The sequence below is a fragment of the Neodiprion fabricii genome, chromosome 3 (assembly GCF_021155785.1).
Source record: "Neodiprion fabricii isolate iyNeoFabr1 chromosome 3, iyNeoFabr1.1, whole genome shotgun sequence".
Taxonomy (NCBI): domain Eukaryota; kingdom Metazoa; phylum Arthropoda; class Insecta; order Hymenoptera; family Diprionidae; genus Neodiprion; species Neodiprion fabricii.
This window is the reverse complement of record NC_060241.1, coordinates 33,413,089-33,430,258: the sequence shown is the minus strand read 5'-3', so window position 1 is coordinate 33,430,258 and position 17,170 is coordinate 33,413,089. Positions and strand designations below refer to the sequence as shown.

Here is a 17,170-nt window from a genome sequence, read left to right as displayed (position 1 = left end):
CTTACCTCGGTATAAATAAAGTCAATGATCCTACGAAGTTACCTAGAGCCAGTTGACAGCAATCCCTTATTATATGCGCACACCGCCGGTTTCTTTTATCAACATCGCGTATTATACATATTCACGAGCGCTTCTCTGCATATGGACTCTGAACGTCTGCATTATACTTGCGCAATACCGGCGGGTCTTTAATTATACACTTCGTATCGGCACCTGGAAATCTTGAAACTTATAGCGTAAGTACTTTATCAAATAAACTGAAAAGAGTTTAAAAGCATCGATTACTTGACGTCAGAATTTAGAATTGATTTTAACGATTATACCATACAATTGTTATACCCCGATTAATTCGATCGAATTATTTTTCTTAAGCATGTGATCGTGAGCGCGAATCCTGCGGTTGAAATTTAAATTGCACCATTATTTTTTATTTTTTTTTTATTTTTATAAGAAAAAAAATGAAACGATTCTAAAACGAAGTGAAATGTTTGAAATATCAGGCAAACAAATTAGCATCGATCGCTTTTTATCGAGTGCTGATAGTTTCATCGAATATGAAAATGAAGAATTAGAGCTGATATAAAAGTTGAATTTATTTTACAACGATCGAATTCGACGACTACTTTGAAGTAATGAAATGAATTTGCCTAGAATTCTATTTCAGATAGTGAATATCTATAATTGTCAGCAAACAAGTTCTATAAGCTAGCTGCTGCATGAATAGCATGAAACGATTAATCGCGGCGGTAATGGGAGGAACGGGGGTCCATTCTCGATCATGCGGACGCGAATGGCGATATAAAGAGAAAAAGGCCGTAAGTAAAGTCAAGGGGCCGTCGTGTGTTCCCGGTGCTTGCCGAGTAAATGTAGAGTTAGTGACTTGCGGCGTTTGGCCGTTGTCGTCGGCACGGCTTTCCTATCTCGCTGCTGGAATCCCCATATGTCCGTCAGCGCGCCTCGCCAACACCTCGGAATCACTTGAGAGAGAGAGAGAGAGAGAGGAGCATCGGGATCTTCCGCACACTTTGATGCGAAGCTCCTATGCGTCCGCTCCTATTTGTGTGTCTTGTTCCTCTTGCGCTTGCCTCGGCCTTCCTCGTTTTCTCCTCTCTCGCCTGCCGCCGCGGCTCGACCAAAATACCACTCGATCTTTGCGTACAGTGGCCAACGCAGGGGCGTCTTTTACAAATCGCGGGCTATGGCTGCACCACGTTATTTACCTGTACCCTCTTTTACCAGATTTCAAACGCCGTCGTTCCTCCCTCTGGAACTGAGGTGACGGCTTCGAAATATTTTCATCTTCCATTCCGGAAATTTATTGGCGCGTTTTAAACATGACGATATTTTGGAGTAAGTTCTGCTTGTTAGCGAATAACAAATATTACGCAATGATATAGGAGGAATATTACACTCCACTGACTTTCTCGGTACTCGAATCGAACTCTGTACAAATCGGTCGCTACTGAGTTTTATCTCGAATAATTACACCTGCAAGTAAAAAATAATTATTCTAGGTTTTTAACAGGACAGAACAGACGACATTAGTCCAACTCGAAAATTATAAACTGGTTGCACCGATAGGTGAAATATAAATTTGCCACAAAGAAATCTATCAGTGAGTTTAGGGAATTTTTGGACAAAATTTTTGACGTTGCATGGCATTTCAATAAAGTTACTACACCCGTTTGTGTGATATAGCGAATGGCTTGATGTTTTAATTTATAGAAATAAATACCTGCATATCATCGTTCAAGCGAAAGTGCGCAAAGTGCGTTTGAAGCAGGTTGTACGATGGACTAATTATTATTTTTCGGTGCTAGCGAACACTGTTTTCGTTTCGCGAACGATGTACGAAAAGCAGCACAATATAATTGCAATACTAATTACCGTATTACAAATTGTTTGCGGGTAACTGACTTGTAAAAACTTACTCTCTAGCTTGTAACAAAATTGACTGAACTGTAAAAGAGGCTTAATTCAGATCGGAGGCAAGTCAGGAAGCTATGCAGTTTTTCATGATTCGGAAAGGTTCTACTATAGTTGAGAACGGTGACTAACTTGAAGTGCTTGAGATTCTTATTAATTATCATACATACTCTTCTATTCGAAGACCACTTGAAGTGAAACACCGAACGTTGAGATTCCACGTATTCATTTTTAATTTCACGTCTTTAGAAGAGTGATGGACACCGTTCAAGGTTCCCGCTGCAGGTTTCTTGACTCCACATTTCATCGAGGCTGCTGGGCTTGGCCGTACCGTGGCGCCACTCTACGAATAAGTCAACTAGTGTCCACGATTCATGGCATCACCTGGAAAAGTGACAAAGTGTCATGGCGTCGAACCGAGTAAAAGTCGCGAACGTAACCTCACTTTGATTGTGTTTACATTAAATACTTGAAAAGTATAAGTTTCTGTTCAACGCAATCGAAGCTTGCTGTAGAATCGTGATAAATTTACGTTCGCCTGAGGGGCAAATGGGCTCGCCGATGGACACGCCTGGTTCACAGGCGCTCGAGGCAGCGAGAAACATAAAGGAGTTGGCAGTGTTTAAAAAGCCAATTGGTGTGGCAAAACGAAGAAAGGGCTGCAAGTCGACGATCCTCGATGAGGATACGTATATCGGTAAGATGGCCGAGATCATACAGAGGGACTTTTTCCCTGACCTTGAAAAGTTGCACGCTCAGAACGACTACCTCGACGCACTTGAGCACAACAACATAAAGAGGATGCGCGAGTTGTACGAGAAGTACAGTTCAGGACGACCCATCACGGAGCGGCCGGTGAGTCCTGCAACGTTTGAGACTCCTTTGCGGAACGGAAACACCGACGAGTCCGTCATGGAAATGCCAAAGTCTACGGAGATAGACGTACCTACTAACGACGCTGAGACAGAGGTGAAGATGGGTCTTGATGCTTACTTGACCTCTCATACAAGCGAGGACAACGCAAGTTTTGAGGAGATGATGGTAGAGGCGGAGAAGAAACACAGGCTTAAATACTCGTGGCTATATGAGGTTGAAGAAAAGTCGAAAGTCTTGGCCATTGAGAGGAACAAAAATGAGATGAGATGCATTGAGGGTAATTATGAAAAACCCAAGGAACTCGACGGCTGGAGTTACACGAACAAAAATTATATCATGTATGTGCCTGACGGCGTTGAATTGACTCCTGAAGAAAAGATCAATCTGGCTAAGAGGAAACAGGAAGTCATTCACGACAATACCAGACTTAGAATGAATCCTTTTAACGAACAACAGAATAAGGAAACGATCAACGAACTCGCCAAAACTCAATCAAAGGTTAAAGACGGCAAGATTGGAATCGATGGAAAAGAAGTAGTTCGTAATCCAACCCCGAGGGTCAATGGATTTAGCTTTGTTGCAACGCCAAGTCCTAGACCTGGAGAATGCGATAGCCCAATTATGACTTGGGGTCAAATAGAAGGGACGCCATTCAGGCTGGATGGAGGTGATACTCCGCTACTTAGAACCAGCCATGGGCCAGCATTCAGAATGGCTGAGCCTCCGAAAAGAGAAAAAATTGCATTACAACTGGCAGAGAAAGCTGGAGAGAGGCACAGAGACCGGAAAAGTAAAGCCTTGGAAGCTGCAAGAAGATCCTTGGCTAGGTATACAGTCTTAATAATTTTCATTCTTCTCATGCAGAACAGTTGATCCCTGTGTTTATTTATCAATTCTTGCACTATATAAAAAATTTCACACTAATCAGCCATTCTAATTCTTATATTTTTCAAATACAGTCCATCACCCAGACCTTTATCTGCGATGGATCGTTTGAGCACGATGTCACCAGCTGCGAGGAGATTAGCAACGCAAAAGTTGCGGCTTTCAGGAACTCCAACTCCTAGAAGATCTCGACAAACAAGAACTCCTTCTATAGGCGTAAGGACGCCACACACACCGATATTTGGCACACCTGGATCTAAGAGCCAAGATTCTGCGTTGGAAAAGACATCGACACTGCAGGGTCCTGTCCTTACCGATAATCTGCTTAATTTACCAACGCAAAGACAGAGAGCTGCTGATTTTTTCAATAAGTGAATCGATTTCATTCTAAATCTTGATAAATGCAGAGGTATGTGTATAAATTAAGCAAAAGCTGTATAAATTTAATTCAAAAGAATTCTACCACTGATATGTATTTCATGTCTGTTCCTTACTCCGTTCAATTGTTAAGTCGATGCTGTGCAAATATTGTAATATATCTTAAGTTTTATAATGTCCACTGGTTATTTGTTTTTACTCATTAGTTTGATAGGAGTATCCTGTGTTTATAAGTGTAAAATAATTGAATGATATAATACTAGTTTTCGGCTAACTTCACTTGCGTGTTTCTATATTTCGCTGAATGGAAACACTGTTAATATTGTTCAAGTTTTGTAAATACGTACTTAAGATTAAGTTTTATGTAATAATTTTTTTGGGGAGATTTATTATATGCAATATTTATTATTGATTTGGTAATATTGACGAATGATTAACACTAATTTGCGATTCCATTAGAAATGAATTTACGAAAAGTCATTACGTCATTTTTTTCCGATTGTGTGAACGCAAAGGTAATATGCTGGTAGATACTCACGAATAAGCTCGATAAGCATTTTCACGAAAAATATTATTCACAACGTGCCGAAATTTAAAACAATCTGTGTCAGAGTGATGAATAAATGAAGTTCTTACCGACTATAGTATTGTCGACCTGTTTATTTTTTCCTATTTTTGAATAGAGATCCTTCTGTGAGACAATGTCCAGCCAATAACTATTGAACAAATAATTTGGTAAAATTTTAAAATGTTTGCTTGATATTAAAAACGTATATTCAAACGCAAAGTATTATGCAACAAATTTGATTTGATCTAGATCGACGAAATCTGCTAGTCCAGAGTCAAAGTAAAAATTACAACGCTCACATTAAAGCATTTGTGTATGTTATAAAAGAAAAAGGACAGACTGTGATTATTCTGGGCCCCTAGTTCTGTAATTTCATTAAGAGTGCATTAGAAAATGATATCTGCTATATCGCGACTAATGAAACATACATTAGAGAACTTCACTGATCAAAAATTCCAGAAAAAAAGGAGATTCGAGCTGAATCTCATAAATCGCCATGACAGTACATGAAGCTGTGCATTTTCATGTTTTTGCTCCCTCCTGAATTTGAGTGAATCAAAAGCCCGTCTAAGAAATAGTTCAATTCTATGACCAACGCAAGCTTGTTTGATACAATCGTACGTCAACTGATAAATCGTAAAATCTGGACGTGCCAGAAATATTTTCGGCTTCAATATTTGATTGCAGATTAAATTTTTATAAAAATATTCAAATAGTTTACCACATTGATTTGCTTATGATATTGTTATATGTTATTGACATTAATTCGAATCGCTTCCCCTATCCCGTTATACGGTTGAATTGTCATTGATATAAAACCATAAGTACCAATATTTCACTGACAACATATTTCAGGATATCGATCGGTTTCGAAGAGCATGCAACTGCAGGAGAATTGGTTTTAGTTCAAAAGTCAATTTGTATTATATTATATTATTCAGTTACGCCAATTATAAATCCTGATTATTGAAAGGTAGAGTTAAGTTCACGTACCCGACGTTGGTGATGGACATCGGTGACCTTGGCGCATTGTTCGTAATGAAACACCCTAGCGCTGCTTCTGACTTCCGTATTTTGATTTTCAAGACTGTTACTTCCGGTAATAAAGTCGGTAGCACTTCGGAGTTGCAACCGATATCGAACTTGCCTTATGTGACGTCGGTAAATTAAAAAAATCTGTTTATAATCAATTTACCGTTCAAAAGTTAAACAAGGAACACTCCTTGTGCAGACCTTGAGTGTTTTATTGAATGATTACGAGGTTTTTTTATTCGTGCGTATAACTTCATCCAAGCAGCAAGTGTTGATTGTTTATCCCACCGGAACTCAAACGAATAACATTTGCTAATAAACCGCACGTTGTGGGGCTTGCAAAATTGCAACATCGGTTTAAAATGGCACGCACGATTCGTCGAGGTATAAGTAGGTGTCTTCACAGTGGACCTGGAGGACTCATATCGGTAATTTTAAGAGAAACAAAACAGAAAGGTGGGCAATAAGAGAAACGGAAAATCACAACGCAATTAAGCATGAAGACTTCCCAGATACTGTTTCTGGGCCTGGCGCTTTTCCTCACCGTTCAACATGCCGCGGGTTCTCACCGTCACAACTGCGGTCTTGGACCCGGAATTGACGCTTGCGGATGTTCCGAGGGCATCGTAAAAGCCGCGAAGGTAGCCCGCCCGTTCAAATTCGCTGACCCTTCCGTGATCACCGAAGCCGCTAGCTATAAGGTTTCACCTACGCACAGCAGCGGCTGCGGAAGTCTGAATCAAGTGAAAAAAGTCAGTGGACCATCGGTCATAGATCTGCTTCAGCCTTCTTGCGGCCCAATTGCACCGAGGTACGAAGTTATTCCGAATCAATTTTCCCGGCAAGGAAGAGAATCTCGGTCTCGATTCTTCGTCCCTTAACGTATTTCATTCCTATTCCAGACTACGCCCGGTCGGTGATCTGTGCACCAGTTGCTCCGGGATCGCTGAAGTCGTTCCTGCTCACCCCGGAAAGCCCATGTGCCGCACTTGCGCTGCAGCTTTGGAATGTAAGTGCAAGGATCCTGACAATGCACCCGTCTACACCAGCTACAGCATTCCCAACGCCGAACTGAACGTCTTCGAGGACGAAGGTGAGTTGCAGTCCCGAAACCGACTTGACTCGCCATAAAAAATAACTTGAAATTAGTTGGAAAATGTATCCCTCCTTCGTAATTGATTCAGGACTCTCCTTCGACGAACAAGAAAACATTTACAATTCGCAAAGCGTGCCAGTGGCACCCGCTGACCCTGTTTCCTTGGCGTTGGCCTTTGGATTGGCCAAACAAGCGAGCCAGAATATACAGGAGTCAAGATTGGCTTTCGGACCAACGAGTACCCCGATCGACGGTAGCATTCGTAGGACTGTCCTCAACATTCCCGAGGAAAGGCTCCTCACGGTCGACAAACCAATTGTGGAATTGAAACTCACATCGAGACCTGCAATGAGTGATACCTACGCAGAAGTGATCGCCCAGCAAGCGGCCCTGGAGGAGCAGAGACTGGAATTGGAAGCCCAGGCCGAGCAGGGCGATTTGAAACCTTCGTTCATCAGCTACAGGTACAATCACCATCGAGCACAAAAGTCTTTCCAGACCTAACATACAAACGTATCAGTTGTTTCCGGAGTCAATGCGAAACGAAGGTTTATTCTGGTACCCTGTATTTTTCAGCGACCTTGGATACGGTCCAGTATCATCAAGTGGAGTGACCTTCGTGAACACCGTCAGCGATTCAGGAGTCGCTGCAAGTGCAGACCTCGATGAAACTCCTTGCGGTGCTCTGGGACCAACGGTTCCTGGATATCGCAGCGGAAACGTAATCGTCCAAAGTCAGCCCAACAAGGATACCGACGATGACTATTACAGCGATGGCAGCTACGAGCAGGCCTTCGACAGTGATGACAGCTACAGCGTCGAAGATTCCGAAAACTATAACGGTAGCAGCGGATTCCTCGCAAGGCTCAGAGCTTCGGCTCATGCCCAAAACGGATGTGGCTGTGGAAAATGATTGAGACGGAACTGTAATCGAATAGGAGTATTCTTACTTCCGGTCGATGCTGGCCAATGAAAACTGCTCCGGTATTGCTAGTCCGTAACCCTTGTGCCATCATGTGCCCTTTCCCAAAAAATAAAAGTATTTCACTACACGTACCTTTGTTTTGAATTTTACCATTACTTATGGCAAGAAGAAAAATTGTTAAATTCTTATTACCTATATCCTCAATTATGTGAAATTCTCCTGCATGTACTTTCATAGTATGTCAGACAGATAGATAGATGTTAGGTACTGATGAATATTTAATACCATATTATATGAGAGATTGTTTTCCGAGTTCGTTCAAGACGTATTTACTTACTTCTGCGGCTCGAAAATGTCGAGACTTCAAAAATAATTGCCATTTTATGATTTTTTTTATTCTTCGAAAGCAAGATGTGAATCGCTTCGGCGCATTGTTCTCGCGTAAATTTGAGCAAATTGAAACCATGTTTGCGAAACTATCACGGATACATGAATCTTTAGAAAACTTATAAACTCGATGCTTTCCGTCGATCTGATAAGAAAATTCGTGGCAATGAGAAATACCGCGCAGGTGGTGACTAATTAAAGATACCGTGAGTGAAAAATTTTGTTGTAACTTCTGTTCCGTATTACGTGGTTATATATTCAGTTAACCAAGACAAAACTTTGAAGCTGACAACAGAATGAATACTCATCGCACAGCGATTACGAATTATCGCACTTTCGTTTTACTGCCACTTTGGTGTATGCAAATTTCTTGCGATTTAGGCAAAACTTTTCAGTTTTCACCTTGCGACGGTTGTTCAAATTGTTGAATAAAATGTTATACGAACCATTCGTCGATGTTCATTTATTTATTACTGTAACAATTACAGTGAGTAGGCGTCGACGGGCAATTGATTGCTTTCTTAAAAATCTTCTCATGCCGATGCTGTGTGTAAAAATATATTCGAGTAACGTTTGGAGAGATTTCTGAGATTCTTTTAGTAGAGATCGACGAGTGATTACTTATGATGGTGTAAAAGTGTTGAAGATGCGATAGGTATTTTCGGAGCTAAAAAGCCCCCGACTATAATAGGTACATTTACTACTTCCGAGTGTATGACGGCCTGTCGTCAGTCCATAATTTTCTCCCAAGGAAAGAACCCTGGATATGAGTCTGGGCGCCCATGTGCGTATGCCATCTGGCTTCGCGCGCCGATCGTATGTTTCCGAAGCACAGGGGAACGGTTATGAGCTGATGACAGCCACTCGAAAGCCACTATACGAAGTCACCCTTGTGGAACGAGTGTGTATATACTGCCAGCGGCCATCAAATAGCAAAAGCACATCCCCGTTCGACCTCGTGCTGCTTATACGACCCTGCGAAGAAACCGCGCTTCTTGCGACGCGGTGATCGGTTACTTCCTGTCAGGCAGAAAAATGGAAGAGAAAAACAGAGATGCAATACTCCGTTACAGATTATCCAGAGAATTCGAATTTACTCATTTGCATTATTACGTACGCGTACGAAATACTCTGAACTTGCATTCTTTAGCGTGTAGCTTAGCATTTTGGCTTTGAAAACACGCGCAAGTCGGTTGCCCAATTGCGTAAATAATGATCAGTTTAGTGTTAAGGAAGCGAAAGTACTTCGCAACGAGGTGTTTAGCGTTTGCGGAAAACAGTAGCAAGCAAACAGGAAGTGGTATTGCGTCATTACGGTCTATATGTATCACATGAAAGTACTTTGGGCACTTTTCATTCACCAATTCGAAGATCATGAGATCGACACGGACTTGGGTCTTCGTGGCCGCGCTGGTCTCACTTACCGTAATCGCTGAGGCCCGTCCAGGGTACGGTGATCTGCCTTCAAACTGCGGTAGTCCCATATCTGTTGTTCCTTCTGCGCCACAAATCGTCACATACGGAGACCCCTGTTTCTGCAAGGAGTCGCTTCCGTACTCTATACAGGTATTCGATAATTCAAGTATTAGTTGAATTTAAACTTCAACTTGCCTCGAGATGAATTCTGAAAATTATAAAAGTAGATATATGCATGTAGAACTAATTATAACTGGTCACCTAGGTCCCGCAAGTGCCATCGGACCCCGTGGAAAAATTGAGGACTTACGGATACTCAATAACAGAACAACCTAGACAGAGCTGCACTCGCCTTCGTGTTCCTGTTAAAATTCAAACACCGATTATCCAAAAGCCTTGCGATAATCTATGTGGCAGCACCTACGGTGTTACGGTTCAACATCAACCTCGAAGTAATCCAAAACCATTGTACACATTTGATGCTGCTGTCAAAACAGCAGTGACTGTCGAGAAACCAGCGTAAGTAATAATAAGCGTAAAATGTAAATATCATCGACAGACTGACGAAGAGTATGCCTATTTCAAGCCTCATAAATTTGTACACGATTTCTGTTCAGACAGAGTTGTCTTGCAATTATTTTCCGGGAAGCACAGATCTTTATATTAATGTTCTGTTTTAGGTGCAAGCCGTGTCTGTCGGTATCGTTCCAAAATCCCGTTGAACAGAATCCGTGGCTACTTGGTAAACTTCCAATTGCTGTTGAAACCCCAGCACAGGGACCTCCTGTAAAAATGCTCACAGGTTTAACCGCCACAGTGGATAGAGTGTTGGTTCCCGCTTGTGAATGCGGTGGCTGTCCCGACTGCAATGATGTACGTTTCAGAAATGGCCTTCAGTGAAAGTTTCACCTTTCCAATAAGAATGTATTTACGATATCACAATTTTTATCTTAGAACGCATCGTTCCGTTTGGGAATCATGGCGTGATTGAGCCTGCGGGTAACATATTTGAGCCTAATGAATGAAAAAACTAGTGATTTCGCAAATGACTGTACAGGTACATAAATAAATAAATTTCTATTCAAGTATTTATGTGTCAATATCCATCCCAATCCTTCTCTTTGCCTTATTAAATTGCAAAACTTTTTGACCCCGTTAATATTCTGGGTATCTGTTTTGCAAGCTGATACAAATTCTTACAAATTTTCCGAGTTTTCATTGAGTCCAGGATATCGTATCGAAAGTAGACTATACTGTTTTCACTTCTAAGAATTGGGCACAATCTGGTGCTGCTCGAATAATGATATGCAAGATTTATATATAACAATAATTGTTGTGCTGATGCAAAAGTTAAATACCTCCTGATAGTGCTTTATCGTAAGCGATAAAAGAAAGAAAAACGCGATGTTAGCGATTACGGACACGACCCACGTGTTTAATCACTTTCTGCCAATTTCGCAAATGGACTATATGAAGCTCGTTTTTTATTCCAATCCTCAGTGAATCTCTGTCTCGTCATGAGGAAAATTAAGGGGAGCACAGCTTCTTTCTGTGTCCTGCTTTTCACAATTTTATGGCTGGACGGTACTCTTGCTGCACCATCCTACTGTGCACAATGGCTAGCACCGTACGTGAACTCAAATCCTTCGAGTTTGGCATCCACGGATAGCTCAGTGATTGAAAAGCAAAAGTTGCTGAACCAGGCTAAGTTTCTACTCAACCAGCTGTCTTCATCCAGTCCGACTTACTCGTACAATGTTCCAAGTATCGGCGCAGCCTCACCCTCAGTCGACACTTCGACTAACAGAGCACGTGATGATCAAGTCGCTGTCCTCTTTCAAAACTTGATCACCCAACTTGGAACTATCAATTCAAACAGTGTCAGCGTAGCTAATCATCCATCGGCCTCACTAGCTATTTCTGATGTCACGATCAACGCTTTAACTATTCAGTACAATAATGTCAAGGGCCTGGTTTCTAGTTCTATGAATCGAAGAAGTGCAAGGGTTGTAAATACAGCATTGGATGCTCTCTACAAAACGATCACCAATATTGTCACTGGACAGCTCCGTAATGCTGAGCTACCCAACCTGTGCAGCAAAGCGATTGTGTTGAATAGAGAATTGGAGGCTACTGATGCACCGAGTAATGTGACAGATGCGGTAACCGATTGGATTACATCATTGACCCTGGCGTTGACTGGGCAGAGTCAAATCTCACTTTTGGCAATTTGCAGTACCTTGAATGACCTGGAAACATCGGTTGTAACAGTGGTTCAAAACGACAACTCCGAAAAGCTGCAATACCTACTCTCGAATTTGGTGGAAGCCGTGGTGAAGGCGGTAGTATCTGGAGGAGGTTCTGGATGTGATATCATAGATGTTGTGCGGCAGAATGTTGCTATTGTAAAACAGGCTATTCAAGAGGACGCCAACGTCAGAGCTGGGAACATCTATAATTCGATTATAAATTTTGAAGAAGAACTATACAACGTTCTGATCCAAACGGACCCGACAGCTGTCGTGGTGAGTTCTCAGAGTCTGCCGTTCGATACAGCCGACCTCGAAACTCTGGAATCAGAGTATCTTGTCGATATTAGCCAGTTAGCGAAATCCATATTTGGTGACAATACGAAACTCGTAAAATTGGCGATTCAAATTTTCCTGAACCTTGCAAAGTCTGAAAACTCATCGGCTGGAGATGTGCCCACTTCCTCGGACCCAAGCAAAACCACTCTTTCAACTCTGCAAAAGGTTGACGATCTGCTGAAATCCGTGAATGAGTCTTCACAGACGAATCCAGTGGGTGCAGTTGAAATGCTCATCGCAATGTTGAGCAACACGCCACAAGACGATGTCTCAATTATTTTAGGCGCTTTAGATCCTGCCCCCAGTGATACAAGCAATCCAGTTCCGCTCTACGACGCAACGGTCATAGTTAGTAATGGAGAAAACTTTATCATCAAAGAGCAGGTTCTGGAACTGAAAGATTCGTGTGGAAACGTCCTCAAAAGCGTGCGCAGTGGAACGTACAAGTTCACGGACCCTAACACGAAGATCTCGTGGTCTGGGTCGTACGGCGTTCAGAATATGACAGTTGATTCTGATGACGATGGGATTACTGTTTATGAAAGATCTGGAGTGTGCACGACGTATCTACCACAGGCTACCTCCGATTTGTCTACTGCACCGCGGATTAAAAGGCGAGCACATTACACGGTACGAGAAACTGTCGTTACGGGGACCTCTGATGACGGGAGCCCGACGGTAAATGACATCGGTACATACACTTTGACGGATCCCGTTACTGGTGCTTTTGTATCTGGGACCTTTGTCGTTGAAAACAGTATATTCAAATTGAATGCTGACGGTAGTAAGGAAATAATCAAGTCAGGAGTACTGGCTGTACAGGATTCAGATTCTACATCATCGAGTGATGTACTTTCGACTCTTGGCAGCGGTGACTATTCCCTGATCAGTTATCATATCTTCAACGAATCAGATTACAATGGCAACCTTGGTACTGCGGTTATCGAAATTACAGATCCTGAAACTGGAAAATACGAGTCAGGGACTGCCGTGATTCAGCAGATGACCAGCATAACAAATCCTGATGGATCCGACGATACGACGACAACTGCGATATTGTATGTTGATGGTGACGAGGATGCAGTTGGAGAAAATGTGGTATTCAAGGAGCACACGACTTATGTTATGAACCCCCTCGGGCAAACTAGCCCAGTTACCACTGGTAAATTCAATCGAACAAATCCCACTACTGGCGTGACAATATCTGATACTTATGTGGTTCAGAATATCATAACAATCAACCATCTTGACGGGTCTACGGATATCACAAAATTTGATAAACTGAGTAGCAACATTTTAGCTACAATGAGCAGTGGTTTATCTACTATCACCAGCGGTTCATCCACCACAACCAACAGTTCGTCTACCACATCCAGCGGTTTGCCTATTTCAACCAGCGAGTGGCCTACTACAACGAGCACTTCATCTACTATCACCAGCGGTTCATCCACCACAACCAACACTTCGGCTACCACAACCATCGATTCACCTACCACAACGAGCAGTTCACCTACTGACACCAGCGGTTCATCCACCACAACCAACAGTTCGTCTACCACATCCAGCGGTTTGCCTATTTCAACCAGCGAGTGGCCTACTACAACGAGCAGTTCACCTACTATCACCAGCGGTTCATCCACCACAACCAACAGTTCGGCTACCACAACCATCGATTCGTCTACCACAACCATCGATTCACCTATCACAACGAGCAGTTCACCTACTGACACCAGCGGTTCATCCACCACGACCAACAGTTCGGCTACCACAACCATCGATTCGCTTACCACAACGAGCAGTTCACCCACTATCACCAGCGGTTCATCCACCACAACCAACAGTTCGTCTACCACATCCAGCGGTTTGCCTATTTCAACCAGCGAGTGGCCTACTACAACGAGCACTTCATCTACTATCACCAGCGGTTCATCCACCACAACCAACACTTCGGCTATCACAACCATCGATTCACCTACCACAACGAGCAGTTCACCTACTGACACCAGCGGTTCATCCACCACGACCAACAGTTCGGCTACCACAACCATCGATTCGCTTACCACAACGAGCAGTTCACCCACTATCACCAGCGGTTCATCCACCACAACCAACAGTTCGTCTACCACATCCAGCGGTTTGCCTATTTCAACCAGCGAGTGGCCTACTACAACGAGCAGTTCACCTACTATCACCAGCGGTTCATCCACCACAACCAACAGTTCGGCTACCACAACCATCGATTCGTCTACCACAACGAGCAGTTCACCTACTATCACCAGTGATTCATCCACCACAACCAACAATTCGTCTACCACATCCAGCGGTTTGCCTATTTCAACCAGCGAGTGGCCTACTACAACGAGCACTTCATCTACTATCACCAGCGGTTCATCCACCACAACCAACACTTCGGCTACCACAACCATCGATTCACCTACCACAACGAGCAGTTCACCTACTGACACCAGCGGTTCATCCACCACAACCAACAGTTCAGCTACAACAACCATCGATTCGCCTACCACGGCAAGCAGTTCACCTACTATCACCAGTGGTTCATCCACCACAACCAACAGTTCGTCTACCACATCCAGCAGTTTGCCTATTTCAACCAGCGAGTGGTCTACTACAACGAGCAGTTCACCTACTATCACCAGCGGTTCATCCACCACAACCAACAGTTCGTCTACCATATCCAGCGATCCGTCTATTTCAACCAGCGAGTGGCCTACTACAACGAGCAGTTCACCTACTATCACCAGCGGTTCATCCACCACAACCAACAGTTCGGCTACCACAACCATCGATTCGCCTACCACAACGAGCGGTTCACCTACTATAACCAGCGAGTGGCCTACTACAACGAGTAGTTCACCTGATATCACTAGCGGTTCATACAACACAACCAACAGTTCGTCTACCACATCCAGCGGTTCGCCCATTTCAACCAGTGAATGGCATACTACAACGAGCGGTTCGCCTACTATCACCAGCAGTTCATCCACCACAACCTACAGTTCGTCTATTGACAATCGTATAGGATCCGCCGCCGATAACTCTACCACGTCTTTGGCGACATTAATCAAAACTATAAATCTCCTTGTGAACATTCTTAACCCGGAGAATTCAGTTACTCAAAGTTCTTCCACGAACAACTCAGGCCGAGTCGCTTCCGGAAATGTGCCAGCGTCTTCGTCTGTTCCGATTGCAAATTCCTTAACTTCGACGAATGATTCTACGGTTCATGGGGTTGATCCTACAACTATAATAATCGATGGTGCGGCTTTTATGTTGGACCAGCACATGGTACCACAGTTGGATTCCGAAGGAAACGTTGTGAACGTTACTAAAACTGGGAGGTTCAGTTTCACGGACCCTGTGACAAACGTTTTTTGGTCTGGAAATGTTGAAGTAAACGACTATTCGGCAACGTCGAGTTCGCCGGGCGAAATCGACGTGGTTGAGTCGGGCACATTTACCGTTAACTTGCCCAATGATGCTTTCTGCCTGACTACGAACATCTCAGACCCAGCCAACTTTGAGATCCATGATAATGTGAGCGTAACCGTCGACGATAGCGGAGCTTCCATAGTGACGGAAGATGGAACGTACACTCTGACTAATCCCAAAACTGGTAACTCTGTGACTGGAAACTTCGTCGTGGAGACGAGCGTTTCTAAATACAATTCGGACGGCAGTACAGACACGATCAAATCCGGAATTATGTACGTGACCAAATTCTGTACTATATCTCTCGTCGAAGAGCCCAGCCCGTTGAGTAACGGTGGATACTTTCTATTCGACGATCACATCTTTGCAACACCCGAGAGCAACGGACTGGTTGGAACGGGAGTTTACAACATCAAGGACCCGAACACAAACGAGTATACTGCAGGAACTTACCTGATCCAGGAGGCCTCTAAGACTAATAATTCTGACGGAAGTTTGAACCTGAAGACCGCTGGCCTTATTTACGTAAATTCTTCGTACACCAGTACGAATTCAATCAGCACCGATTCAACGCTTGCTATCATAAATGGGGCACAATTCGTGTTCGACGATCACTTGATTCGAGTCAAGTCCTATTCCGGGGAGTTGAACACCATTGGGACAGGGACTCTCACACAAACAGATTCGGCATCGGGCACCGTCAGGACTGGGACTTATTCTATTCAGTCAGCTAAGTTTAAGACAAATTCTGACGGCAGTCAAGATACGATCAAATCTGGCACGTTTAGATACACGAATAATAATAATACCATATCCGATTTATCCCTTACTCTAGCGTCATTACTCTCACAGTTAAGTTCCGGCTTAAATTCGAATTCCAGCTCAGTAAAATCGCAAGAGCTGATCAGTATTCTGAAAACAGTGAAGACAGAGTTGAGTAAAATCTCTACAGCAAGCTCGATTTCGCAAACAGATCGGGTGTTGGGATCTACTTACGTAAGGCTACCGCGATCAGACGTTGTTTCAGCGCTGAATGGACAGAATCTTCAGTCTGGAGATGCTGTGGCCATTCAGACTAACAACGGGGATGCTCTTCTTGCCACAATTCAGGACCTCTGCAGCCACGTGACTTTTCATATTACAAACTTGGCTGATCTGGCAGAAGGATTTGCAAACGCGAAGAGAATTTGGACCGTGCATGAGGACAACTTTTCGAAGCAAGATCGCACCTTCATCGACGCTCTTCTAGTCTTGAGTTATGCCTTGTGATACGTAAAAATTGACGATTATTATAATTTGTTATGCTATAACTGGCATAAGAGTTGAAACAGAAGGACAAGCTTGTATTTTGACACGACAGACGTCTTACGTTACTGGTATATTGTTCCTTCTGCAGATTAGATAATGAATAAATGTATATAGCTGTAATTAAAGAAGTGTATATGAATTTTATTGCAGATGTGTAAAAACAATTATTGTTCTCATCCCTTTCATCTTGGACTCTGCGTTACCTATAACATAATTATAAGTATAGTAATATTATTGTACGTGTTGCCTGTTTTTAACCACGGCGTCGACTATTTCTAAACGACATTGGAAATAGTCATTTCTCTACTATCTCTTACCGCAGTTTCAACTTCGTA

General features: G+C 43.1%; 4 protein-coding genes and 1 long non-coding RNA gene across 7 annotated transcripts; 4 read left to right on the top strand and 1 right to left on the bottom strand.

Moving 5' to 3' along the window:
• Positions 1-452: 452 nt before the first annotated feature.
• On the bottom strand, positions 453-5,853 carry LOC124177246. The gene is made up of 3 exons (XR_006869562.1): positions 5,627-5,853; positions 2,097-2,310; positions 453-1,488 (listed from the first exon to the last, which is right to left on the bottom strand). It is a non-coding gene; the product is annotated as an uncharacterized LOC124177246 (long non-coding RNA).
• LOC124177234 (splicing factor ESS-2 homolog) lies at positions 2,291-4,709 on the top strand. Its single transcript, XM_046559386.1, has 2 exons — positions 2,291-3,629; positions 3,762-4,709. The coding sequence occupies exons 1-2, from the start codon at positions 2,476-2,478 to the stop codon at positions 4,060-4,062; spliced, it is 1,455 nt and encodes a 484-aa protein (XP_046415342.1). The 5' UTR covers positions 2,291-2,475; the 3' UTR covers positions 4,063-4,709.
• Positions 5,854-6,064: 211 nt separating the features above from the next.
• LOC124178105 lies at positions 6,065-7,813 on the top strand. Its single transcript, XM_046561249.1, has 4 exons — positions 6,065-6,476; positions 6,568-6,758; positions 6,850-7,225; positions 7,338-7,813. The coding sequence occupies exons 1-4, from the start codon at positions 6,163-6,165 to the stop codon at positions 7,672-7,674; spliced, it is 1,218 nt and encodes a 405-aa protein (XP_046417205.1). The 5' UTR covers positions 6,065-6,162; the 3' UTR covers positions 7,675-7,813.
• Positions 7,814-9,417: 1,604 nt separating this feature from the next.
• LOC124177188 lies at positions 9,418-10,577 on the top strand. Its single transcript, XM_046559304.1, has 3 exons — positions 9,418-9,639; positions 9,755-10,008; positions 10,170-10,577. Exons 1-3 carry the CDS (start codon positions 9,448-9,450, stop codon positions 10,387-10,389), a joined length of 666 nt encoding a protein of 221 aa, XP_046415260.1. The 5' UTR covers positions 9,418-9,447; the 3' UTR covers positions 10,390-10,577.
• Positions 10,578-10,977: 400 nt separating this feature from the next.
• Positions 10,978-16,974, top strand: LOC124177861 (flocculation protein FLO11-like). Of its 3 annotated transcripts, none has more exons than XM_046560742.1 (2): positions 10,978-13,435; positions 13,919-16,974. In XM_046560742.1, the coding sequence occupies exons 1-2, from the start codon at positions 11,007-11,009 to the stop codon at positions 16,794-16,796; spliced, it is 5,307 nt and encodes a 1,768-aa protein (XP_046416698.1). In that variant the 5' UTR covers positions 10,978-11,006; the 3' UTR covers positions 16,797-16,974. The 3 variants fall into 3 exon arrangements, with proteins under 3 accessions (XP_046416698.1, XP_046416697.1, XP_046416696.1); XM_046560741.1 differs by having other exon boundaries at positions 10,978-14,716; positions 14,822-16,974; XM_046560740.1 differs by having other exon boundaries at positions 10,978-16,974.
• The last annotated feature ends 196 nt before the right edge of the window (positions 16,975-17,170 follow it).